Source organism: Ornithorhynchus anatinus, chromosome 1 (assembly GCF_004115215.2).
Source record: "Ornithorhynchus anatinus isolate Pmale09 chromosome 1, mOrnAna1.pri.v4, whole genome shotgun sequence".
NCBI lineage: Eukaryota > Metazoa > Chordata > Mammalia > Monotremata > Ornithorhynchidae > Ornithorhynchus > Ornithorhynchus anatinus.
In genome coordinates, this window is record NC_041728.1 from 98284242 (window position 1) to 98311506 (window position 27265).

Consider the following 27265-nt stretch of genomic DNA (forward strand, 5'->3'; position numbering starts at 1 on the left):
TAAAAAAAAGCCCTGTAATTATTTGGGGCAGTGCCTGATAATTGGACAGAATCTTGGAGAATCCAGCTCCGTGACATAAATTCATAATCTGCACAAGATGATCCCATTGCTTTTTAGCTGAATCTGAAAGTCTGAAATGCAGCCTCTCTGCATTTGAGCAGCCTCTCAAGTTTCACCTTATATATCATAAAGTGTTTTAAGCTGCTTCTCAACATTTTTATAGTGTATTAGAATCAGTATATTTTCCAACTCTCACGTTTAGCATAGTGGTGTTTACAGTGTCATCGTGAAGAGCCTTTGTATTAACTTGATCCATTCTTTTTTTCTTTGAACACAATGTCCGAAGGCTGCAAGTTTGGAGTGGAAGAATAAGGAGAACCAAGACACTGGGTTTAAGTTTCTCTTTACTTTATTCAGGAAGTATTATCTTCCTCATTTGTTTCCATCATTTACCAAGTTAACCAACCTCTATAAGCCAGTACTGGGTAAGTCGTGATTTTCAGCACCTGGTGCGGAAATTAAAATGATCCTATCAAGATTTCTTTTGACTTTCACTTTTAAAATATTTACAATTTCAATGACTTTTAAAATATTGGAAAATTGAACCTTTCAAAACAACTTTCCAGTAGATTAACATGAACTCTTTTTAGATTTCCTCTGATAAGCTTTCATAACGTGGCTCAGTGGAAAGAGCACGGGCTTTGGAGTCAGAGATCGTGGGTTTGAATCCCGGCTCTGCCACTTGTCAGCTGTGTGACTTTGGGCAGGTCACTTCACTTCTCTGTGCCTCAGTTACCTCATCTGTAAAATGGGGATTAAGACCGTGAGCCCCACCTGGGACAACCTGATTCCCTTGTGTCTACCCCAGCGCTTAGAACAGTGCTCTGCGCATAGTAAGCGCTTAACAAATACCAACATTATTATATCAGCTTTCTCAGGGTAGCATTGCTGGGCCTGGCTGCCTTAGTTTTGAGGGAGCTTGGGAGGAGATGGACAGGGAAACAAGATGGGGGTTGGATTTCCCCTTTGAGCAGGGTAGGGTAATGGGAAGGGCAAGGAGACAGTTTTCCAGGAGACCTGGGTTCTGATCCTAACTCTGTCATTGACCGGTTGGGTCATCTTGGCCAAGTAGCTTCACCTCAGTTTTCTCATCTGAGAAACAGGGATTAGACACCTGGTATCTTTACTTCAGTGGTGAGCCCCTCATTCGATCGCATTTATTGAGCACTTGTTGTGGGCAGATCACTGTACTGAGCACTTGGGAAAGTACAATACAGGCACAGGAGCTGACGGTGATATAAATATCTTGTTATCTATCCCAGCACTTACTTTGTGAAAAGCCCCGTGTTAAGTGTAATAAATTGATTGATTATGGTATTTATTAAGGACTTACTTTGTGAAAAGCCCCTTGTTAAGTGCTTAATAAATACCATAATCAATCTCTCTCGAGCACTTTGTGGGTGCAGAGCACTGTACTAAAGCGCTAAGGAGAGTACATTGCATCAGACTTGGTAGACTCGTTCCCTGCTTACACTCTAGAGAGGGAGACAGGCATTAAAAATAAATTGCAGATGGGGGAAATGGCAGAATATGAGGATCTGTATAAGCACTGGGCAGCTGGGGACGTGGTGACTGTCAGAGTGCTTAAGGGGTGCAGACCCGAGCTCACAGGCCACAGAGCAGGGAGGGTGAAAAGCAGATGAGCGCATTTTGAGGGTACGCATTGGGTGCTAAGAGGGTAAGGAGACTTGTAGACTGCTTTCACGTGAGATGAAGAGAAGGATGGCCAGTCTTCTCTCCCTCCTCTCCCTTTTTTTCTCTCAGTAGGTCCCCGACTCCATGACCCCGCTCCCAGGCTCATTAGCACACATGGCCATCCAGCGGGCAAGGGAGTAGCCGTTGGACCCTGATATCGCTCTAATTTACTTCTTGTTGTGGGACAGCATGGAATTTGTATGTTTTGGGCTTGAATAATAATAATAATAATAATAATAATAATGTTGGTGTTTGTTAAGCAGTTACTAGGTGCAGAGCACTGTTAATAATAATGTTGGTATTTGTTAAGCGCTTACTATGTGCAGAGCACTGTTCGAAGCGCTGGGGAGATGCCGGGTAATCAGGTTGTCCCAGGTGAGGCTCACAGTCTCAATCCCCATTTTACAGATGAGGGAACTGAGGCACAGAGAAGTGAAGTGACTTGCCCACAGTCACACAGCTGACAAGCGGCGGAGCCGGGATTCGAACCCATGATCTCTGACTCCCAAGCCTAAGCGCTGGGGTAGATACAGGATGATCTGGTTGTGCCACGTGCGGCTCACAGTTAAGTCCCATTTTACAAGATGAGGGAACTGAGGCACAGAGAAGTGAAGTGACTTGCCCACAGCCACACAGCTGACAAGTGGCAGATCCGGGATTCGAACCCATGACCTTCGACTCCCAAGCCCGGGCTCTTTCCACTGCGCCACGCTGCTTCTCTGAACATTCTAATATCAATATATTAATATCGCAAGGCTCTATCCTCTCATAAGATCACAGATGCTGGATCTATTGGTGATTTCCACTTCAAGGCATTAAGAAAACAGGCAGAAGGATCTGAATCAGTTGTGTTGGTGATGAACATCTTTTTAGATTCAGTTCAGAGAGAATCAGATGAAAAAATAATAATAATATTATTTGTTTGAAAAATAATAATTTGTTTGAAAAAATAATAATAACAAACCTATGAGTCTCTGGCATTCAGCGACTGGATTAAAATTTCTTTGGTGTCTGTGGACTCAATTGCCTGGAAGAAAGCAGGAAAATTGTATTCCTCCTCAGACGGCAGAGTAAATCGAACGGATATATCGTTGAACTTTTCAATATTTATTCTTGAAAGGGACAGGGATATTGCCTTCTCGTTGTGAGTACGGGTTGTTGCTGCCTTCTCTTCTGCAGAGAGTTGGAAGAAGCGAGTCTACTTTAACTTCTCTCCTCTCCCAAGCCTTTAACAAATATCCAGTCTGTCTTTTAGCACCTGGGGAAGGGGACAGATGTTATTCTCACTCTGTGAATGAGTAATTTAAAACTCCAAATACATTTCCAAAGCTAGAAAAGCAATGCACATTTTTTTCTGCTGCCCGTTTCCTCGGATATAAAGTTGGCCTTTTGATAATGCTGGCAGAGAAGTAGTATCGGAAATTTTGCGTATAAGTACTTCAGGTTGTGATTTACCAAGAGAGTGGTTTATCTCTTTCCAGATATTCCTCATTTGAGACCAAAGCCAGTATACGTTACGGCAACTCGAAACAACGAGAATGTGTACAGCACAAAGATCCCCTACATGGCTGCCCGGGTCGCTTTTATTAAATGGATCGTAACTTTCTTTCTGGAAAAGAAGTACCAGACTATAGCTCAGAACACTAAAAACGGAGCAGAGATGTTGCCTAAGCTGATCCAGGTAATGGTCTCTGATATTTTTCGTTTTATCATTCAGTCAATCAGTCGTACTTATTGAATGTTTATTGTGTTCAGAGCAGAGATAGAAGGGAGGGAAGATAATCATTTTCATTGCTGACATTTATCAAGAGATTCTTTATGTGCCTAACACTGAACAACTAGCAATTTACAAGAAATCAATTAACACATGGGCCCTGGTGGGGCCTCACTGTCAAAGTATAGGAGAATAAGCACAGAGAACAATAAGGACATTTTGCAAGCAACTAAACAAATTAAAATTCACACTCAAAAATAATGGATTCTCTTACAGTATGTAATCATTCATTCAGTTGTATTTATTGAGTACTTACTGTGTGCTGAGCACTGTACCAAGCGCTTGGGAAAATACAATACAGCAATAGAGACAATCCCTGCCCACAAAGAGCTCAGTCTAGAGGGGACGGAGACAGACATCAATACAAGTAAACGGGCATCAAGACATCCATCCAAGTAAACAGGTATCGATATAAATAAATAAAATTACAGATGTATATATAAGTGCTCTGAGGCGAGGGGGGGGGAAGGGAAAAGGGAGTGAGAGTCAGGGTGACGTGGAAGGGAGTGGAAGATGAGGAAAAGTGGGACTTAGCCTGGGAAGACCTCTTGAAGGAGATGTGCCTTCAGCAGGGCTTGAAGGTGGGGAGAGTGATTGTCTGGTGGATTTGAGGAGAGAAGGAGTTCCAGGCAGAGAGAGTCATGGGTCGGCCATGGGTCGGCGGCGAGACAGGCGACATCGAGACACTGTGAGAAGATTAGCGGCAGAGGAACGGAGTGTGCGGGCTGGTTTGTAGAAGGAGAGAAGGAAGGTGAGGTAGGAGGGCGCAAGGTGATGAAGAGCTTTAAAGCCAATAGTGAGGAGTTTTTGTTTGATACGGAGGTGGATAGGCAACCACTGGAGATTTTTGAGGAGGGAGTGACATGCTCTGAGCGTTTCTGTAGAAAGATAATCCGGGCAGCAGAGTGAAGTGTGGACTTGACTCTATTTATTGCCATCGTTCTCGTCGGTCCGTCTCCCCCGATTAGACCGTAAGCCCGTCAAACGGCAGGGACTGTATCTGTTGTCGACTTGTTCATTCCAAGCGCTTAGTACAGTGCTCTGCACATAGTAAGCGCTCAATAAATACTATTGAATGAATGAATGACTGGAGCGGGGAGAGACAGAAGGTTGGGAGGTCAGAAAGGAAGCTGATGCAGTAGTCTAAGCGGGATATGATGAGTGATTGTGCTAATGTAGAGTAGAGAGCAAAGGGCGGTTCTTAGCGATATTGTGTCGGTGAGACCGACAGGATTTGGTGACGGATTGGATGTGTGGGTTGAATGAGAGAGCCGAGTCAAGGATGACACCGAGGTAACGGGCTTGTGGGAGGGGAAGGATGGTAGTGGCGTCTACAGTGATGGGGAAGTTCGGGAGAGGACAGGGTTTGGGAGGGAAGATGAGGAGCTCTGTTTTGGACATGTTATGTTTGAGGTGGCGGGAGGACATCCAAGTAGAGATGTCCTGAAGGCGGAAGGAGATGTAGATTTAGGCCTTATCTGCATAGAGGTGGTAGTTGAAGCCATGGCAGCGATTGAGTTCTCCAAGGGAATGAGTGTAGATGGAAATAGAAGGGGACCGAGAACTGAACCTTGAGGGACCCCCACAGTTAGGGGGTGGGAGGGAGAGGAGAAGCCCCAGAGGAAACTGAGAATGAGTGGTCAGAGAGATACGAGGAGAACCGGGAGGGGACAGAGTCAGTGAAGCCAAGGTTGGATAACATATCCAGGAGAAGGGGATGGTCCACAGTGTCAAAGGCAGCTGAGAGGTCGAGGAGGATTAGGATGGAGTAGGAGCCGTTGGATTTGGCGAGAAAGAGGTCATCGGTGACCTTTTTAGACGGCAGTTTCATTGGAGTGAAGGGGATGGAAGCCAGATCGGAGGGGGTCCAGGAGAGAGTTGGAGGAGAGGAATTTGAGACAGCGGGTGTAGACGACTCGCTCAAGGAATTTAGCGAGGAGAGGTAGGAGGGAGTTGGGGCGATAACTGGAGGGAGCTGTGGGGTCGAGGGAGGGGGTTTTTAGGATGGGGGAGACGTGAGCATGTTTGAAGGCTACGGGGAAGAAGCCATTAGAGAGTGAACGGTTGAAAATGGATGTTAAGGAGGGAAGGGGCGAGAGTTTTTATAAGATGCGAAGGAATGGGGTCCGACGCGCGTGTGGCGGGGGTGGCATTTGAGAAGAGGCAGGAGATCTCCTCTGGAGATACTGCTGGAAAGGATGGAAAAGTTGAAGTGGGGGCCGGGAGGAGTGGAGACTGAGGAGGAGGAGGAGGGGTGATTTGGGAGACCTCACACCTGATGTTAATTTTGTTAATCAAGTAGTTGGCCAGATCACTGGGGGGGCAAGGGATAGGGGAGGCCGGGGGAGGGCGGGGGACAGGAGGCCTGAGGAGGGTGATGGGCAACGGTCTCAATATGGGAGGAGAAGTACTTTTGCCAGGCAGAGGAGAGGGCAGAGTTAAGGCAAGAAAGGAGAAACTTGAAGCGGACAAGGTCGGCCTGATGTTTAGATTTGTGCCGGCAGCATTCTGCGGCTCGAGCGTAAGAGCGAGGGAGGCGGACAGTGCAGGTGATCCAGGGCTGTGCGTTGGTGGCATGAGAGCGATGAAGGGATAGGGGAGCGAGCGAGTTGAGATGAGTAGAGGGGGGTATCGTTGAGAACATCGAAAGTAACAGTGGGATAGTGCGTGGGCACCACAGAGTACCAAGTTGTGTAAAAGTCATGTGAAGTTTAATTCCGGGGGGTTCACGGACCGATGGAAGTTGGTGAAAGGTACTGTCGGAAGACCCGTGCTTCAGCTTTGGTCAATGTGGTTGATATCCTGTAAGGCGTTTCAGGAAGTTTCACTTACTCCCGTCCAGACTGCTGGTGGTAATGTGCAAGAGAAAAATCCTGAGGCGGAGGGCAGTGGATCATCTGAACAGGACAAAAACCACTCTAACAGCAGCACCTTGTCTGACCGGAGACTCAGCAATTCAAGCCTCTGTAGCATTGAAGAAGAACATCAAACAGTGTATGAAATGGTGCAGCGAATTCTCTTATCTACCCGGGGCTATGTCAATTTTGTCAATGAAGTATTTCGCCAGGTGAGTCGTGTGTTGGTGTATGTGGGTGTTTACACAAGCAAAGATACAGAAGCAGCGTGGCTCAGTGGAAAGAGCCCGGGCTTGGGAGTCAGAGGTCATGGGTTCTAATCCCGGCTCTGCCACTTGTCAGCTGTGTGGCTTGGGCAAGTAACTTCACTTCTCTGTGCCTCAGTTACCTCATCTGTAAAATGGGGATTAAGACCGTGAGCCCCACGTGGGACAACCTGATTACCTTGTACCCATCCCAGCGCTTAGAACAATGCTTTGCACATAGCAAGTGCTTAACAAATGCCATAATTATTATTATTATTATTGTTTGTGTTCTATTATTTTGTTGCAGTCGCAAGATATCCTAGAGAAGCAGTGTGGAGAAAACCCTGGCCTGGGAGTCAGAGGACCTGGGTTCAAATTCCAGCTCTTCCGCATATATGCTGTGGGACCTTGGGCGAATCATGTAATTTCTCTGGGCCTCAGTTTCCTCATCTGTAAAATGAGGATTGAATAGATAATCTCCTTCCTACTTAGACTGTGAGAAAAGTGAGACACAGGGAACGCACCTAACCTGACAAAATCTCTATCGACCCCAGCACTCAGAACTGTGCTTGACACATAGTGAGCACTTAATTTTTATTATTATAATTCTATCTTTCTTGTAATTAGTTTTCGACATTTTGTTTTGAATGAAGTTTAATAGAGAGTGGGTTTCTAATCTCATGCTTTGCAGTATGACACCATTATTCACCTTGTTCACAAATATGTGTGAAATTCTGATTTGTTTAAAAGTGCCAGAGCAGTTGAGGCTCAGTTATATGGAGGCTTATTTGTACAAAGGCCTATTTATGAGAAATTTGCCCAGTTTCCAGAAACTGGGTTGTCTGGAAAGATATATCAAGGAAATCATTGATATTTGGCAACCAGGATGTAGAAATGGAGAGTTATTAATTAATCTCAAGGAAAATGAAGTGTTAAATTCAGCAGCATATTTGTATTTCAATTTTTTCTTCTTCTTCAAATAATTTAGTCCTTGTAATTATTTTGTAGTAAGCTTTTTTTCATTCATTAGCTGTCACCCATGGTTCAATTCATCTGTACATTACTTATAAAGGAAAATTGTGAAATTGGAAAAAGGTACATTTGGGAGCCAGAGGACCTGAGTTCTTATCCCAACTCTACTACTTGCCTGCTGTGTGACCTTGGGCAAATCACTTACCTTCTCTTTGCCTCAGTTCCCTCAATTGCCAAACGGGGATTCTGTACCTGTTCTCCCTCCTATATAGGTGTGAGGCCCATGTGGGACAAGGACTGTATCTGGCTTGATTAGCTTGTATCTACTGAGCAATTAGAACAGTGCTCAACACATAGTAAACTCTTACCATAAAAGAAAAAAAGTGAATTCATTGTTATTTCATTGAGCTGAAGATGCCTTAAAAATCATGAGAATGGTCCGTGTTGGAATACATGTTTAATAAAATACACCTCATAGTGTTAACTTGTAAATAAATCTTTTAGCCTTCAGAAATTAAGAAATCTAGTAACTTCATTCCCTGAAGTCAGATTCTAAGTTCTTAATTTCTCATTTTAAAATTATAATTGGTTAATGTATCTTGAAATGAACACAGCTGAGTTTCACAGGTGTAAGCATTATTTTTTCAGTTGCATACTTTCATTGGGAGGAAAAGATCCAGATACACATCTGTTTCCCTGTAGTCACGTTGGGAGGTAAAATTCCCTTCTAGGCTTGAAATTTTAGAAATTGATGAAATGAAGCGTGTTTGTTACGGACTCAAACTGTCAAGTCAGAAAGCATTTCCATGGGATCAAAGTGATGCTAGTGGAACCATCCCTGATTTTCCCAAGCATCCTTCTTTCTTGGTTGCTCTCCCCTCCACATACGGAATCAGAAAAAACCCTACTAGTCACCGAGTGTGAAATCTAGCGGTAGCAGGGCCGGGTCCCCAGACCGTGGCCATCTGCTCCATGAACCTGTGGAAAGGGGGTTGATGAAATGGTGAATAGTCTGTCAATTAACGGAAGACCAGGCTCAGCATTCGTTTACTTTCCGTGTGATGGTCAGATTGACTCTCTCTCTAAGGTAATGTAATGGTTTATCATCTTGTTTCGAAAATTCCCAAGGGAAACATGTGCCATTGACCATTTTTGTGTAGAAGTGATGAAAAATTTCAATTGACAATTGATCTGGCAACTTTTTCCGTGGCCCGTAGTATTACACTGCCCTCTTTTGAGGAAATGGAGAATATTTTAAAAATGCTCTTCCAAGCAAGTTAGGTTCTCCCTCTTACTTACACTGAGAGCCCCATGTGGAGCAGGGACTATGTCTTACCTGATTAACCTGTATCTGCCCCAGGGCAGAAAACTTTGCTTGGCACATAGTAAACTCTTCACTCATTCAATCGTCTTTATTGAGCGCTTACTGCGTGCAGAGCACAGTCTTAACGAATATAATAAGAATAATGTTGGTATTTGTTAAGCACTCATTATGTGCAGAGCACTGTTCTAAGCGCTGGGGTAGATACGGTGTAATCAGATTGTCCCGTGTGAGGCTCACAGTCTTCATCCCTATTTTACAGATGAGGTAGCTGAGGCACAGAGAAGCTAAGTGATTTACCCACAGTCACAAAGCTGACAAGTGGTATTAAAAAAAGGCTTGCCTCAAATTCTAAAGTCAGAAACCTTTAGGTTTTTTTTTTTCATTGCTGAAGTGAAACAATTTACTCCCAATTGTTTGGAGAAGCAAAACTGGGAAAAAAATAATCTTTCTTTAATCTTTCATCTTTCTTTCCCTATTTCTTCCTTTTCTTCCTACCTTTCTTTCTTTTTTCTTTCTTTCTCTCTCTCCCCCTTCTCTCTCTCCCCCTCTTCTCTCTCTCTCTCTCGCCCATCTTCCCTGTAAGTCATCTTTTGTTAATTTACTGGAAGAACAGGTCAATAAAAAAAAAAATCCTGGGAGACAGGACTTTAAAATAGGGATAGTACCTATATTTTTTAATGGCATTTGTTAAGCACTTACTGTGTGCCAGGCTCTGTACTAAGCACTGGGATAGATACAAGTCAGTCAGGTTGGACACAGTCCATATCCCACATGGGTTTACAGTCTCAATTCCCATGTTACAATGAGTTAACTGAGGCACAGAGTACTTAAATGACTTGCTTACAGTCGCACAGCAGGCAAGTGGCAGAGCTGAAATTAGAACCCAGTCCTCTGATTTCCAGGCCCGTGCCATTGTCATTAGACTAAGATGATTCTCCCGATATACTGCTGCTGTTGCCAATATTCATTCATACAATATACAGTGTGCAGTACCAATATACATATTAAACTCAGGGTGAACAAGTCATTCTGAAATTCAGGAAAACTCACTGTTTCATTCCTCCACCACCAATCCACACCATCTCCCACCGCTCCCCCTTCATCTGTCATTCATTCATCCAGTCATATTTATTGAGCACTTACTGTGTGCAGAGCACTGTGCTAAGCGCTTGGAAAGTACAATTCGGCAACAGAGACAATCCTTACCCAACAATGAGCTCACAGCCTAGAAAGGGGGAGACAGACAACAAAACAAAACAAGTAGGCATCAGTAGCCTCAAAATAGATAAATGGAATTATAGATATGTGCACATCATTAATAAAATAAATAGAATAATAAATATGTACAAATAGACACAAGCGCTGTGGGGCGGGGAAGGGGGTAGAGCAGAGGAAGGGAGTAGAGTTGATGGGGAGGGAGGAGGAGCAGAGGAAAAGGGGGTGCTTAGTCTGGGAAGGCCTCCTGGAGAAGGTGAACTGCCATGCTTTCTCTTTCCCTTCCCGTCACTTTGATTTTACAGTCATCTGCTTGAGTCGTCTTTGTCTCACAGCCACCAGAGTACATATTTTATAAGCTCTCTTACTTCTTCCTATGTAATAATTTGTCGGTCTTCCCCGCTAGAGTGTGACCTCTTGAGGACTGGGATCATGAATATTAATTCTCTTGTATTCTTTCAAGTATTTAGCACAGTGCTCTGCACAGTAGGCACCCAGTAAATACAATGGATTAAGGAAGATGATCCTGCTCCTCAGACGGGCTCCCTCAGTAACTAGATGCATTTTAGGTGTGATTTTTTTGACCACATGCCAAGAATGCACTAGCTCATCTGGTTTCCTTTCCTTCCTAACTACTGGCCTTAAGATAGGAACCCATGTGGAATTTTAGGTTTTGACATAAAGCAATGGAAAAAAGCTCTAATAATTTTTGACTGATAGTGAGTGTGGAAGAAACCTTGATTCTAAAATGTATTCTTTGAGATAGACAGCACTATGCCATAATCAGTCAATCAGTAGTTAATTATTATTATTATGGCATTTGTTAAGCACTTACTATGTGCCAGGCTCTGTACTAAGAGCAGGGGTGGATACAAGCAAATCAGGTTGGACACAGTGGGGGCTCACAGTCTCAATTCCCGTTTTACAGATGAGGTAACTGAGGCCCGGAGAATGAAGTGACTTGCCCAAGGTCACACAGAGACAAGTGACAGAGCTGGGATTAGAACTCATGACCTTCTGACTCCCAGGCCCGTGCTCTATCCACTACACAATGAGCACTTACTGTGTACTTGTGTCCTGAGTGCTTGAGAGAGTACAGGGTAACAGAGTTGGTAGACACATGCCCTTCCTACAGTGAGTTTACAGGGAGAAACAGACATCAGTATAAATTATGGATATAATACATAAGTGCTATGGGGCTGAGGGAGAGTTGAATAAAGGGTGCAATCTTCCAAATGCAAGACTGACACGAGGAAATGGGATAAGAGGAAATGAGGGCTTAGTTGGGGGAGGCCTCTTGGAGAACAAGTGCTTCTAATAAGGATTTAAAGGTGGGGAGAGCGATCACCTGTTGGATATGAAGAAGGAAGGTGTTCCATGTCAGAGGCGGGGTGCGGGTGAAGGATCAGTACCAAAAGATAAGATCAGTATCTTACATTGTATTTACTCTTAGTTGATTTGGAAATTTTAATGACACTTGAAAGCTTAAATCCTTCATCTGGGGAGCTACATTAATTAAGGAAAATAAACCCCTCTCCTCACCGTATCAAATTTAGGGATCTTCAGAATGACACTTAAACACTAAGAAATGACCTTTCTCATCAGGAATAAAATCTAGTGTCCCTTGTCCTGTTTTCCAGCAACCGACTACTCTCACGATGGACGGGCCAGACTGATCGGTTGGAGTTGATTACAGTTACCTATGCTTTCGGTCCAAAGAATTGCCTCCTTAGAAATGGGACTCCAGGGCTGATGTACAGGATTCTTTTTAAATTTCAGTTTAATTTCATTCCTTTAGACCTGTGTGGAATGGTATTTAGTTTTCTCTCGGGACAGATCTGTGAAGTAAATTCATAAAGCAGTTATCTCTGGGATTCTTTAATAATCATTGCTTATTATGATGAGCGATGCCTGGCCTGCAATCCCACAGCCTCCTGAATTCTCAGACAGTATTCATTGCTCCTTTTCTGAAAAAGTTAAATCTGAAATATTTCCTTCCCTGTAGCATTTGTTCAGTAGTATATATTGACCTCCTTCTCTGTGCAGAGTGCCATACTAAGTTTTTGAGAAGGTGCTAAGGAAATTATTCCGACGTGTTCTGTGGCCCGTGGGAGTGGTACAGTCTAAGAGTTAGTAGGATAGTTATTGATGGACATACGAGGAAAGACTAAAGTGATAAAAACAGCAAACCAAAAAAAAAAAAAGGGGGGGGTGTGTTTTCTCCATGTAGTGCTGCAAAACATTGTAGCTAAAGGAGCATAATCTCAGGGTCTTTACTCCTCAGACAGGGCCATTCAGAGTCCAGCAGCCTTAGGATTCCTAACATTGAAAATCTGCCATTTCTCTTTCTTCTGTTTTACTCCAGCAGGACTGGATGAGCTCAGTCGATCGATTAACATTTTCTGTCGAGTGCGTACTCTGTGCAGAACACTTTTCTGAGCGCTTAGAAGAGTAGACCGTAACAGGTTTGGTAGACAGGTTCCCCTTACTCCAGCAGGACTGGATGAGATCATTCGATCAACATTTTCTGTCGAGTGCGTACTCTGTGCAGAACACTTTACTGAGCGCTTAGAAGAGTAGAGTGTAACAGGTTTGGTAGACAGGTTCCCCACCCACAAGGAGCTCACAGTCGAAACATCTCCAGATTGACTTGTGGAGGTGGCTGGCACTCCTCCTGGGTCACTGGCCTCAGCGTGCAGCTGACAAGGATCTACTGAGACTGCATGATGCCACTGAGTCATCTTCCTGACCTACTAATAGTAATAATATTTGTGATATTTGTTAAGGCTTACTATGCGCCAAGCACTGTACTAAGCCCTGGGGTAGTCATTCATTCATTCAATCGTATTTATTAAGCGCTTACTGTGTGCAGAGCACTGTACTAAGCTCTAGAAGATAATCAGATCCCACCTGGGGCTCGCAGTCTAAGTAGGAGGGAGAAGGGGGATTGAATCCCCATTTTGCGGATGTGGGAACTGAGGCACGGAGAAATGAAGCGGTTTGCCCAAGGTCACCCAACGGGGAAGTGGCAGATCCGGGTTAGAACCCGGGTCCTCTTTCTCTCAGGCCCCGTGTCTTTCCACTAGGCCACCCTGCTTCCCATCGTCGGGTGGGCTGGGGGACAGGCAGCCTCTCTCCTGTGCTGTCAGCTTGGCACTCCGGTGACGGTGGAGCCTCTGTGGCCATATTTTGCAACAAGACTCTCTGCCTTTCCCACCCCAGCATGTGCAGAGATGTCTTTTAGTGTCTGACTGTGTGGATTGAGTGCAAAATGAAAGAAGTTCAGTTTAACAGCAGCACACTGTTTTGTTAAGCTTTAGATTATATTTATTTTCTTCAATTTCCTTCTTTTGTTTACCCAAGTATGAGTGAATTTTGAAGGATAGAACCTGCACACACAGTGGTGTGTAGTCCAGAGAAAAGTCTGAAATGGGGTGTTTATCTCAGTAAACATTGCAATTATCAGTGATTTAGTTAGCTCCCATCCTGGTAGTACTCAGAGGGCTGTAATTGTATCTAAATAAGCATTGAAAGAAAGTTTTGACTTCACGTTTTAGGCATTTCTGTTGCCTTCCTGTGACATATCAGCCACCCGGAAAGTGGTCAAAGTATACCGAAAATGGATACTGCAGGATAAACCCGTTTTCATGGAGGAACCAGATAAAAGAGAAATCACTCAAGATGACATTGCACATTTGGGATTTTCAGAGACAGAGGCGGATGAGACCGATGGCAAGGAGGTATGATTTTCGTTTTTTCCCGTGTGCCAACTGCAGGGTGGAGCCTTTTTTCCCAGCCCAAGCAGCGTGCTCAGAGAGAAGTTTCCCAGGTGACAGGAAGGCCATCTTACAGGATCCAGAAGAAGACCCTGAGCACTGCTTTGGTTTCCAGGACTGAGGTGGTGCGGCGGAGAGGTGTCAGGGTCTCCTTGGGATACACGTGAACCAGAAAGTCACAGTACTCCTTCATCCTCCTCATCCTTTCCATCGTGGTGTAAAGAGCCCCGGCTTAGCTCTAGGTCCTGTACTGGGCACAAAAGAGAGTACTTAAGATGCAGAATAGCTCACTTCCCTCAGAGAGCTTGCAATCTACAAAGGGGGCAGGAAACCGAAGAACAGGAACATACAATCAGAAAGGGCAAGAGCGTAAGTAACAGAAATCTAGATAACACAGCAGTTGATTGGTACATAAAATATGTGCTTAAGTGGCCTTGGAGCTTAGCAGGTCTAGGGCCCTGGGGGAAGAAAGGGAGGCTTCGTGCTGGAGGAGTTTTTTTGTTTTTTAGTAGACTAAAGCTATGAAACACTTCATGAATTTGCCTGCCTTCCTAATCTTTGTATTGAAATGCCTTAGGTATTTTATGAATAATTCTTAATGATGATTGCTTTGTACGATATGATAGTGACAATTAATTACTGCTAACTTTTACAGAATAGCTTTAATCTTCAAATGCTTATGCAAATGGTTTTAGGGAAATCATCTCAAAGCCTGCAAAGCAAAGGTTTGGCTGGATTGGCGCAACGCACTAGAAATAGTTGAGTCATTGAGAGCCTGAGCGGAATATGAACAAAAAAAAATCAACAAATTCTTAATTACCATTTTCGTAACTGCCGGAACCTTTCTGAAGTAATCAATTGCATCTGCAAGTACACTGTTATTTTGTAAAGGGCTGATTTGAAAATGGTTGAAAGTATGTGTCCCGGGTTTTAGATCTTTTGCTTCTGTTTAGAAGTCTCATAAAGAGTACATTTACAGGTTAGCATCAGGGTGGAAACACATATGAATTACCAGCCTTTTTTCATATTCCTAACAACAAATCGTTTGAAATTTCCATCTAGGAGACATGCTTTCTAAAATGCATAATTTTTCTTGGTAAATAATTTATGAAATGCCGTAAAATATTTCCAAGATAAAGGTGCACAGGTTGCATTAGATGTGTTAAAACCGTCATCTTGATCGCTCGAGATCCAGAAATGCAATTTTAATTTAAATTAGCATTCTTTTGCAAATTAGCACAGATGTTTGTGATAACACTGTATAACTCTTTCATAGTTTTCATTAGATCTTGAAATATGGGTATACCTATTTCTTCCCACTGTATTAACCTACTACTGTTTTCAAAAGGCCGCCTCCGAGCATTCCGGTCACAAACGATCTTCCAGTTGGGGACGGACTTATTCCTTTACTAGCGCAGTTAGCCGAGGATGTGTGTTAGAAGAGGAAAACAGGAACGTTAAAGCTGGTGCTCAAGCTGCATTACAGGTACACGTTAAGAAGAGTAAACTGAAGAAAACCCAAGATAATCAGTAAAACTTAAGTTCTTGTTTTGCGATTGTGCTTTTTAAATAAATTGTTGGGAAGTTATCTAGTGACCTTTTAGGAGTGCTCCCTCTTATAAAGATCAATTGGAATGTCCACAGAAGTAATTCTTTCTTTTGAAAATTATTGGCGGGGACTTATACAAATTTGGTTTCATTTGTTTTGATGTAGGGAAGGGAAAAATATGAAATAGATGAGATTTAGGCTTGAAAATCATTCACTAAAACACAAGATCTGTTATTAATAGTTATTCATACTACTCTTACCTTAATTTACATCAAAGCTCTTGGACCTTCTCCACTATTACAGGCTTAGAAGTAAATAAGCTATTTAAAAATCTCCTAGTGGGTATGTACATCTCGGATTGCAGCCTCTCAGAAACAACTGGTTGAGTAAAAGTGGTGCTAGATATATATCTTACATGTTAAATGAAGTGGTAGCCAAAAAAAAAGGGCACCATGACCCTTCAAAGGCATATATTTCACTAACAGAATGAGCCTAGGCTATCAAACGAGAGGTCAGGTGCGAATCCAGAGAAGACCTCCTACTTAGATTGAGAGCCCCATGCAGGACAGGAACTGGGTCTGACCTAATTGACCTGAACCTATCCCAGCACTTAGAACAGTGTTTGACACATAGTAAGCGCTTAAATACCATTTAAAAAAATCTGGAGGCCAGAGGAATAATGAGCCTCAAGCATTTTTTCTACTCTGCCCCTTGGATTCTCTGTATCAAGGCTTCCCTCTATCATCCACATGGATAGTCTGAAGGAAATGAAAGGCTAATCATTTTCCGTCGCATGTTTTAACAAAGTGGTTATGGGAGAGAGAATTATTTTTTAATCACGAAAGGGTTTTTTAGGAAATGCCTGTGGTTAGTCTACCTCACGATTCCAGATAGAATGGATGGTCTTTGCCAGCAGGAGGGAAATAGATATTGCTGATTATTCAGAGGAGCTAACGGGAGATTCTGCTGCATTTTAAGGATAAGTTACCATTGCTGTCAGCAGGATAAGTTCCATCTAGGAGGATAAAGTGAGGAAAAAATTTTGCTTTTTATTCTAGCTCTCTAATATTGGATAGTTGTAACTATGTTTGGGATGTCAACACCTGCTTTGTCTTCATTTTAATGGATCTGTGTCTTACTGCCCAGTTTAGCTGATCAGTAAGGTTACTGAAGACATCAGGTCCATTAATACAGAACAGTCAGTCAATCAATCAGTGGTATTTATTGAGCGCTTGTGGTGTGTAGAGCCCTGGGCTAAATGCTTGGGAAAGTTCAATACAATAGAGGTGGTAGACGTGATCCCGATTAAGCGTTAATTTCTTCTTCTGTGTCACCCTTGCCCCTGGATATGCACTCTTTATTCACCCTACGTATTCATAATATATTTATATTAATGTCTGTCTCCCCATTCTAGATTGAAAGCTCCTTGTGGGCAGGGAATTTTTTCAACAACTCTGTTATAATGTTATATACTCCCAAGCAGTTCGTAACGTGCTGTGCACACAGTAAGTGCTCAGTAAATACTATTGATTGATTGATTGCCCACAACAAACTTATAGATTTCAGTCCCAATAGGGAGCGCCCTTTGAACTGCCACTCTAAACATTCCTTCCCTCAACTAGGATTGATAAATCTAGGGTGAGCAAGTTTGGCTTATAGGTATTATTTAAACTGTTTTAAGGATATAACTAAGTATAAGCCACAAATTCCCAGCTTATCAGCACAATGGCTAATTGGGTTTCTACGCAAAACCCACTTCCCGACTGTCTTCCCTGCAGATCCTTAGAAGTTGAAGTGATGATTTGTGAGCCCATTATTGGGTAGGGATTGTCTCTATCTGTTGCTGAATTGTACTTTCCAAGCGCTTAGTACAGTGCCCTGCACACAGTAAGGGCTCAGTAAATATGATTTAATGAATGATGAAGGCTGACTGAAAACTCTCCCTTTCACTTCTAAGGCTAGGGCACCCGTCAGTCAACACGGGTTGACTTCTAGATTCCTAGAATGTCAATTTCTAGATTACTTTGGGAGCAGTGTGTAACCTGTTTGCATAATTGGATCAGGAAAATGATGGTCACCTCAAGTTGAGTACCTTTTCCCTTGGTCTTCTACCAGTTGATACTTTTGTTGCAAAACAATTGCATAGAGCCAGATTCCCTATAGTGGATATTCTTCTCCTAGACAGTGTGCCAGATCTAAGATAGTTACTGTCTTCATGTACTTCTTCCAAGAAGGGATGCTTTGATTTCAATCCTCAGAGCAGTACTCTACTAAAGGGTAGGGACTGTAGGTTCCTGAAAGACATCAGAGTTCCCTAAGTAAGTCATAACCTACATCACTTTTTCACTTGAAGAACCTGCTGCTATTCACAGTTCCAATGCAGTAATAAAAATAAATGGAGTGTGTTTGAAACAGTGCTTAAGACTTGGTTCATGGGACTGAATGTCCTTTTCCTAAAAGTTGTGCCTGATTAAACTATATTGCTTTTCAAGGTGTTTTTGACGAACTCTGCCAACGTTTTTTTGTTGGAACCATGTGCTGAAGTCCCCATACTCTTGAAGGAGCAAGTTGATGCTTGCAAAGCAGTTTTGAGTATTTTTAGGCACATGATAATGGAGCTTACAATGAATAAAAAAACATGGTAAGTTTTTCTCTCATCTACCAGTCCACCTGGACCAGGGGCAGCTGTTGCAACTTGGCAGAGGTAGGTTCAAAACAAGCCAAAGGGAAAAAAAAAGTTATTCTCTCAGTGGGTGGTACGCAGATGGAATTTGTATCCCTGTCGTCCAGTGCCAGTATATTTAATAAGCGTTCGCACAGTGTTAAAGAAGGGAAGTCCATATGAGTAAAGGGAAAGTAGAAATGTTAGAAGGAGAGATAGGTGTTTTAAAAAGCTCAAGAAGGGTCTAGAACTTTCACTGATCATAGATCTGTAGTGGGCTATTGGGAGGAAACGTTAAGGATGTTCTAAGTACCTTCCTAACCACTAGGATGTATATCAAGAAAGAACCACCACCCAGGGAAAGGATCAGAAATGATACACTATTGTACTCAAGAGATATTTTATCAAATACACTCAAGGTTGCGATCTCATAGTCAACATCATCCTCTTGGACAGAAAGTCAAATCTCTAATTGTTCAATTTAAGTTGTATTCTGAGTCCTAAATCTAGTTTTGTCCCCAAACGTACTGGATGTCTCCCAGTACGAGTAGAAGTACTCTCATTTTGAAAAATTCGAAGATGGTTTCGTTGGACTCTAAACAGTTTTATAAAGGGCAAAACGCATAATACCCTAATAGTTCCTTAGGATTTGATTACTCAGCTGCTGAACACTGGGCCCGATGCACCTATCTGTAAATGAAGTTGTCTTTCGTCAACAGCAGCGATGCTTAGTTAGGTACTTGGATTTGACGTCCCATCTCTAACGCTGGAGGCTCCCATCAGGAACAGTGGAGGAACTTAGGTCCTTCAGGCCTGAAACTCTTGTCTGTGGCAGTTGTGTTCCATCTGGGACGCGGAGTGCAATGATTAAGTAGGAAGGCAGGACTGGAGCACGCTGTAGAAGGCCCACAAAGGTCTTTTCAATTTTTTTCCATTTATGGCCAGGGCGAGTGGTCCGTTGAGCCAATGCTGCGCCGTTTTATCACACACCAGCGGGAGGTTGATTGGGTAGTCTGTTGGGTCTTTGCTACCCTCCACAGCCAGTTATTTTTCATGATTCTTCCTGGGCTTCCCTGCCCTGCGAAAGATCCTAGGTGGTTCATCAGTGTGTGAAACTCTGACTACAGAAGGTGAAACCCCCAGCAGGCAGGAGCAAGATAAGATCCAGGCCCCCGATTGGCAAGAGCAGTGCTCTTGTCTCTCGTATAATAAATGAATAAAAGAGCAGTAGTAGAAAGCAAATATTAGATTGTTTTCTGGTTTTTTTTAAAGGTATTTGTTAAGCACTTGGTCTGTGCCAGGCACTGTACGAAGTGTTGGGATAAATACAGAGATAATCGGGTTGGACACAGTCTCTGATCCACATAGGGCTCACATTAATCCCCAATTTACAGATGAGGTGTTTGAGACACAGAGAAACTGACTTGCCCAAGGTCACCCAGCCAACAAGAGGCAGACCCCCAGGATTAGAACCCACTCCTCTGACTCCCAAGCCTGTGCTCATTCCACTGGGCCATGCTGCATCTCTGCACTGACATGAGAAAAGACATCAAATTAACTAGAAAGACCGAAGATTTCGTTTGAACACATCCACGTAGCTCTAAAGAGTGGTGGAGTCCATATGACAAGTGATATTTTTGTCAGACTCTATTTCTGAAATTTATTGGGGAAAAGTTCTAGCAATTATCACAATCCAGGAGCCTAGACCATGATTTCCTCTGCTTCTTTCTTGGGTTTCTTTAATTACCCAAGATTATGGCTGACTAGGAGACTTTTTCTCTCCTTGAAATCAAGAGCAGCAAAACCATGTTCTGGAGTAATCAAGGCAACAGGCAGTGGACACAAATGCCACCTCAGTTTCTCTCTGCTAGAGGAAGGTTTTCACAGAAATAAGACACAAACATAGTCTACAAAGTAAAGGAAGCCAGATGGAAAAGAGAGAGAGAGAGAGAGTGTGGGTATAAGTATGTATGTTTAAAAAATCAGCATTAGGAATTAGGGCAGAACAATCATGGGTGTGAATTTTTAAGAGAAGTCAGAAGCTGACAGTTCTTTATAATAATAATTATGGTATTTGTTAAGTGCTTACTATGTGCCAAGCACTGTTTTAAACACTGGAATAATAATGATGGTATTTGTTAAGTGCTTACTATGAGCCAAGCACTGTTCTAAGCTCTGCTCCCTCTACCCCCTTCACTTCTCCGCAGCTAAACCCTCCTTTCCCCCCTTGCCCTCTGCTCCTCCCCCTCTCCCTTCCCCTCTCCTCAGCACTGTACTTGTCTACTCAACTGTATATATTTTCATTACCCTATTTATTTTGTTAATGAGATGTACATCGCCTCTATTCTATTTATTTCCTATTGTTTTAATGAGCTATTCATCCCCTCGATTCTATTCATTGCCATTGTTCTTGTCTGTCCGTCTCCCCCGATTAGACTGTGAGACCGTCAAAGCGCAGGGACCGTCTCTATCTGTTACCGATTTGTACATTCCAAGCGCTTAGTACAGTGCTCTGCACATAGTAAGTGCTCAATAAATACTATTGAATGAATGAATACAAGGGAATCAGGTTGTCCCATGTGGGGCTCACAGTCTTAATCCCCATTTTCCAGATGAGGGAACTGAGGCACAGAGAAGTGAAGTGACTTACCCAAAGTCACCCAGATGACCGGTGGCAGAGCTGGGATTAGAACCCACGACCCACGCACGACCTCTGACTCCCAAGCCCAGGCTTTTTCCACTGAGCCATGCTGCTTTTCTGTGAACAATGAATCAGATTCTGGATGAGAATGTGAGAAGCCATCCCAGTAGTTAGGTCATCACATTATTTCACAGACGTATGGCCACCCCAGAGCAAATAATTCAGTTTTGAAAACCTCCCCTATTCCCTACATGGTGCACAACTTGTATTAAATGCTGAGGAAAGGTTCTCTCCCCTCCCAGTTAGTATTCTTAAAAATAGTAATACCGATATTAGTTATAATGGTATAGGTTTTATTTAAAATATAGGTTTTATTTAAGTGCTCACTATGTGTTAAGAAATATACTAAGCACTGGAGTAGATACAACATATTGGATTTGACAGTTCTTATCCCACAGAGTGCTGACAGTCTAAGAGGGAGGGAAAGCAAGTATTTTATCCCCATTTTACAGATTAGGAAACTAAGGGCAAAATGAAATGATTCGTCCAAGGTCACGCAGAAGGCAGGTGACGGAGATGGACAAGAACTTGGGTCTCCTGACTTACGGTCACGTGCTCTTCCCGCTATACAGTACTGCCTCATTTCTCTTGTGAGAAATGGGGCTCCACTAGGTATGTTACAGTCTCTCTCCCAAGACACTAGGGCCTGTGTTCCCATTCCCTGCCCAGCTGGTGTTCAGAAATTGGAACTGGAGGAGCAAATGAATATGGCACATCTGGGTGGAATCCCAGAGACCACCAATGCCCAAGTCACATTTACATTTTTGGTTGCATTTTCCATGACCCTGGTTTCATTTGAATACCGTTTATCGGTCTTGTTCTTAGGATGCATTTAAGGCAAAGTTGATTTCTTTTGCGAACTGCTTTCTATTTGCTGCTTCTGGCAGAAACAGCAAGTTTTGGTCTTCATTGTGGATGAGGAAGGGCACTAGCTTCGGGGTCTGTTTGGGGTTGGAAGAGAGGTGGTTTGCTTTGTACTCTGTAATCCCTCAAATATTTTCCATTCCAATCAGGATATTCAGGAGGTCTGACATTCTGACTACAACCTGCCTCCCCCTTCATTTGGATGCAGAATCAGTCTCAACATGTCCAAATTGTCTTTTTTTCTGGTTTTTAAGCGCCTCCTATGTGTCAACACTTATCTAAACACTGAGGTATAATAATAATAATGATAATGTTGGTATTTGTTAAGCGCTATGTGCAGAGCACTGTTCTAAGCGCTGGGGGAGATACAGGGTAATCAGGTTGTCTCACATGAGGCTCACAGTCTTCATCCCCATTTTACAGATGAGGTAACTGAGGCACAGAGAAGTTAAATGACTTGCCCACAGTCACACAGCTGCCGAGTAGCAGAGCTGGGATTCGAACCCATGATCTCTGACTCCCAAGCCCGTGCTCTTTCCACTGAGCCACGTCAGACATAGTCAGTGTCCCGTATGGGACTCGTAGTCTAAATAGGAGGGAGAACAGGTATTTAATCACCGTTTTACAGTTGAGGAAACGGAGGCACAGAGAGGTTAAGTGACTTGCCCAAGATCACAAGCAATCGGCAGAGCTGGAATTTGGAATCCAGGTCCTCTGACTCCCGGGCCCATGCTCTTTCCACCACCGAGCTGCTTCTCAAATTGCTAATCTACTAAAATTAATGCTGTAACGATGCTGGATGGTTGTCGACTCGTGCCCTAATTCCACTAATGAACGCTAATGAATGAGTATGCATCTTCCCTGAGGTAGTCGAAGGTCCCGGAAGAGAGCTGGCCTCGGAATGGTTTGCGGAGGGGCTGGGAAAAAGGTTTCAGAGCTGGGCATTTTTTTTCCCTCCAAGCTTCTCCAGTTGCTTCCTCACCTTCCCCATTACTGGAGCTCCCCAAATGTCTCTCCACTGCCGTGATCCCCGACATTTGACAGCGACCTATACTGAGACGGTGCAGAAACAGAAACTACATTAAAAGAAAAAAAATCCTAAAGTTTCAATATCAGATAAGTGGATGGCTTTTTTGGTTGAATGTTCATATTCTTCCCAGACTACGCAGCCCCTTTCCTCTTCTCCCACTCCCTTCTGTGTCGCCGTGACTTGCACCCTTTGTTCTTCCCCACTCCCAGCCCCGCAGCACTTGCTTAGAACAGTGCTTGGCACATAGTAAGCGCTTAACAGATTCCATTATTATTATACCTGTAATTTATTCATATTCATATCTGTCTCCCCACTTCTAGACTATAAGCTCATTGTGGACAGGGGATGTGTCTGTTTACTTCTCTATTGTACTCTCCCAGATGCTTAGCACAGTGCTCTGCACACTGTAAGTGCTCAATAAATATGATTAAATTGAATGTTATTGGTCATAAATATATGATTTCCTATCATTCATGCTATGTGATATTAATTCCTAGATGACAAATTGGAATTCTTTTGGAATGATTTTGATGTTTTGTTTTGGGGATTCAGGGAACAGATGTTACAAATACTACTCAGGATAACAGAAGCGGTCATGCAGAAACCAAAGGATAATCAAATAAAAGACTTGTTTGCTCAGAGCTTGGCTGGGTTACTGTTTAGGGTAAGTTATCCCCTCTTTTTCAAAAAACCAAACAAAACTTCAAAATGGTGGCTTGAGCTGTGGTTTTATTTTTTAATTGATATTCGTTAAGTGCTTACTATGTGCCAAGCATGGTACTAAGTGCTAGGGTAGATACAAGTTGAGAAGCAGCGTGGCTTAGTGGAAAGAGCCCGGGCTTGGGAGTCAGAGGTTGCGGGTTCTAATCCCGGCTCTGCCGCTTGTCCTGACTTTAGGCAGGTCACTTCACTTCTCTGGACCTCAGTTAACTCATCTGTAAAATGGGGATTAAGACTGTGAGCCCCACGTGGGATAACGTGATAGCCTTGTATCTACCCTAGCGCTTAGAAAAGTGCTTGGCACATAGTAAGCACTTAACAAATATCATAATACCAGTTAAATCAGGTTGGACGTAGTCCCTGTCCCATGTGGAGCTTACGGTCTAAGTGGGGTTCAGAGTACACAGATGGTGAAAATAATTACTGTAGCAATTGAGAGATTTTGGAAACAAATGATATTCTGGGAAGCCGCATGACCTAGTAGAAAGTATACGGGCCTGGGAGTCAGAGGATCTGGGTTTTAATTCTGAGTCTGCCGCACGTCTGTTGTGCAACCTTAGCCCAGTCATTTAACTTCTCTTTGCCTCAGTTACCTCATCTGTAAAATGGGGATTAAATCCTACTTCCTCCATAGACTGTGAGCCCCATGTGGGACAGGGACTGTGTCCAACCTGATGATCGTGAATCTAGAGAAGCGGCGTGGCTCAGTGGAAAGAGCACTGACTTGGGAGTCAGAGGTCATGGGTTCGATTCCCAGCTCTGCCACTTGTCAGCTGTGTGACTGCGGGCAAGTCACTTCACTTCTCTGGGCCTCAGTTACCTCATCTGTAAAATGGGGATTAAGACTTTGAGCCTCATGTGGGACAACGTGATTACCCTGTAACTCTCCCAGCGCCTAGAACGGTGCTCTGCACATAGTAAGTGCTTAAATACCAACATTATTATTATTAGTATTACACCTGTGCTTAGAACCATGCTTAGCACATGGTAAGCACTTAAGTACCATTTTAAAAAAAAGTGATGCTCTCTGCGATGGCTGCACTCTATCATGTCTGCCATACTTCCCGGTCTTTCCACCAGTTTTTACCTCTTATAATGTAATACAATAATAACATGGCAGATTATCATTATATTATTATTATTGTTATGGTATTTGTTGAGCACGTACTATGTGTCAGGCATTGTACTAAGCGCTGGGGTAGATACAGTCAAATACATTAGCTATCCTAGAGTCTAGTCGAGCCTGAGAGCTGGAGGGAAGTAGTTTTAGCCAGGTTGCCCACAATCCTCTCCCTCCCTCAGCCCGTCTCTTGTCAGGTTTCCTTTTGTTCTTCCCCACCCCTTTCCTCCTGCTTTTCACGATGGAATAGATTTTTCTTACTTTATGTGTGTCTGTACAGTATCATCCCTGGGATGAAAACTGAACTAAGCACTTGGGCGAGTGCAACAAAAACAAGAAAGGTATTCCAGCACCTCAGGGAGCTTACAGTCTCATGGGGGAAACAGCAGATGAACAACCTGAGCAGAAGTAAAAACAAGGATGTGACAGGAAGGGGTAAAAATATATGTATAACAGAATGTGTAAATAGCCAAATAAAATGTACAAATGTACATATGTGCGGAGTTTAGGAGTAAAATAACACAAGTTCTAAGGGTGGATGTTGGGTTGATATGACTAGGGTGTTGTGAATTAATCAGGACTCCAGTGTACTTCTCTTTCTCCCGTTATATATCCATTACATACATGTATTATATATAAAAGATATTCTATATCAAATTAATGTGAATACATAGGTTTACGCACATTAAGTTGACATAAAAATTTTTAAACAAGAGATGCAAAGAAAATATCTGAAAAAAATTTAATGATGGAAATTAGTTACCTATTTTGAAATTTAAACCTGCCCACTGTATTCAGAGGAAATCTTTTTAGAACTGTAGAAAACATGAATCTTTCTTTCTCAGACCCTCATTGTGGCTTGGATCCGAGCAAATCTGTGTGTTTACATTTCTCGAGAACTTTGGGATGAATTCCTCAGCGTACTGTCTTCCCTTACGGACTGGGAGGAACTCATAAACGAGTGGGCCAATATCATGGATTCTCTAACGGCTGTTTTGGCAAGAACAGTGTATGGTGTGGAAATGACAAATTTACCCCTCGATAAATTAAGTGAGCAAAAGGAAAAAAAGCAGAGGGGCAAAGGTGGTAAGTTTTCATTCTTTCAAAAAAAGAGGCAAATTTCGATTAGGCTCTTCACGCCCCTCTCCTCTTTCTCATCTCTTCTGCCACTTTCCAACTCGACACAGTCCAACTCGATTTGCTTGTATCCACCCCGGCGCCTAGTAGAGGACCTGGGACGTAGCAAGCGCTTAACAAATACCATCATTATTATGTGCCTCACCTCCCAGCTGTACCAGTTTCCCTCCTATTCTTCTTCCATACATTTTCCTCTTTAGTCTGTTCTACATTGTGCTTCATGGTTCATACTTCCAAAAGGTTAATCAGACCATGTTATTCTCCTCCTCAAAAATCTCCCCTGGCTCTCCACTACTTTGGGAATAAAACAAAAATGCCTGACTATTGACTCTCAAGGCTCTCCATCCATTGGATCCCTTTCCCATCTGCTCTTTTTTTCTGTTACACCTCTGTTCCCCCACTTTTCCCCCTCCCAACTTAATCTCCTAAATGTTCCTTGCTGTCAACACTCCCGTATGTGATTCATTGCTCAAGCTATTCCCCCTGCTGAAGTGGCCTGTCATGTTAGCTTCACCAAATGACATCTCTCCTGTAGTCCAAATCGAATTCCTACCATCCTGTTCATGCCATCCTATTAGTCTCCTCAACACTTACGTATCCATTTATTTATTCACTTCTATATGCTACTTAGTCTCTAGTCTCTTTAGCATTTATGCTATTTTATTTTTTTATCAGTTTGTTTTTGCCATCCTCCCCATGTTAGATTTAAAAACTCCTAAAGGGCAGGGAGTGTGACCTTTGCTTCTTTTTTGTGCTCCTTAAATGCCTAGAAGAAGCTTAGTGCTGTGCAGACAGAAAGCGTTCAGATAGACTATGAAATCAAATTCTCTTCTGGAAGTCAGAAGACTTGAGAATTCATCCTATGTTATTTGTTTTTGGTGTGATCATTTTCAAGACACCCCTTTCTCTGCGATTTATCCATTGTTGACTATAGCGTCGGCCTCCTCGCTGACCTCCCTGCCTCCAGCCTCTTCTCTGCAGTTCAGACTTCACTCTGTTGGCCAGATCATTTTTCTAAAAAATCATTCTGTGCATGTCTCCCCAGTCCTCAGAAAATTCCAATGGCTGCCCCTTCATCTCCTCATCAAACAGAAGCTCTACTCAGCTCACTCTCCCTCCGACCTATCCTTCCTTCTCCAGCTCACTCTCCCTCTGACCTCTCCTTCTTTCTCTCCCACTACAACCCAGTCCACCGACTTCACTCTTCTTTAGAGAAGCAGCGTGGCTCAGTGGAAAGAGCACGGGCTTTGGAGTCAGAGGTCATGGGTTCAAATCCAGGCTCCGCCACGTGTCAGCTGTGTGACTGTGGGCAAGTCACTTAACTTCTCTGTGCCTCAGTTACCTCATCTGGAAAATGGGGATGAAAACTGTGAGCCCCACATGGGACAACCTGATTCCCTTGTGTCTACCCCAGCGCTTGGAACAGTGCTCTGCACATAGTAAGCGCTTAACAAATACCAACATTATTATTATTATTACCACCTACCTACTTACTGTGTTAAATCTTGTCTGTCTTGCCACTTTCCCTGGCTCACGACCTCCCTCCTCCTTGGAATACCCTCTCTA

At 43.1% G+C, this 27265-nt stretch overlaps 1 protein-coding gene across 1 annotated transcript in view; it reads left to right on the forward strand.

The window, feature by feature from the left end:
• The window catches only part of RALGAPA2 (Ral GTPase activating protein catalytic subunit alpha 2), a 368955-nt gene that overhangs the window by 104733 nt on the left and 236957 nt on the right, over positions 1–27265 (forward strand). Inside the window, exons 8-15 of the mRNA XM_029070298.2 lie at positions 347–485; positions 3237–3436; positions 6372–6596; positions 13698–13880; positions 15265–15402; positions 17958–18106; positions 23275–23386; positions 25408–25648. Coding sequence (XP_028926131.1) covers positions 347–485; positions 3237–3436; positions 6372–6596; positions 13698–13880; positions 15265–15402; positions 17958–18106; positions 23275–23386; positions 25408–25648 — 1387 coding nt within the window. The remainder of the gene's footprint in view (positions 1–346; positions 486–3236; positions 3437–6371; positions 6597–13697; positions 13881–15264; positions 15403–17957; positions 18107–23274; positions 23387–25407; positions 25649–27265) is intronic.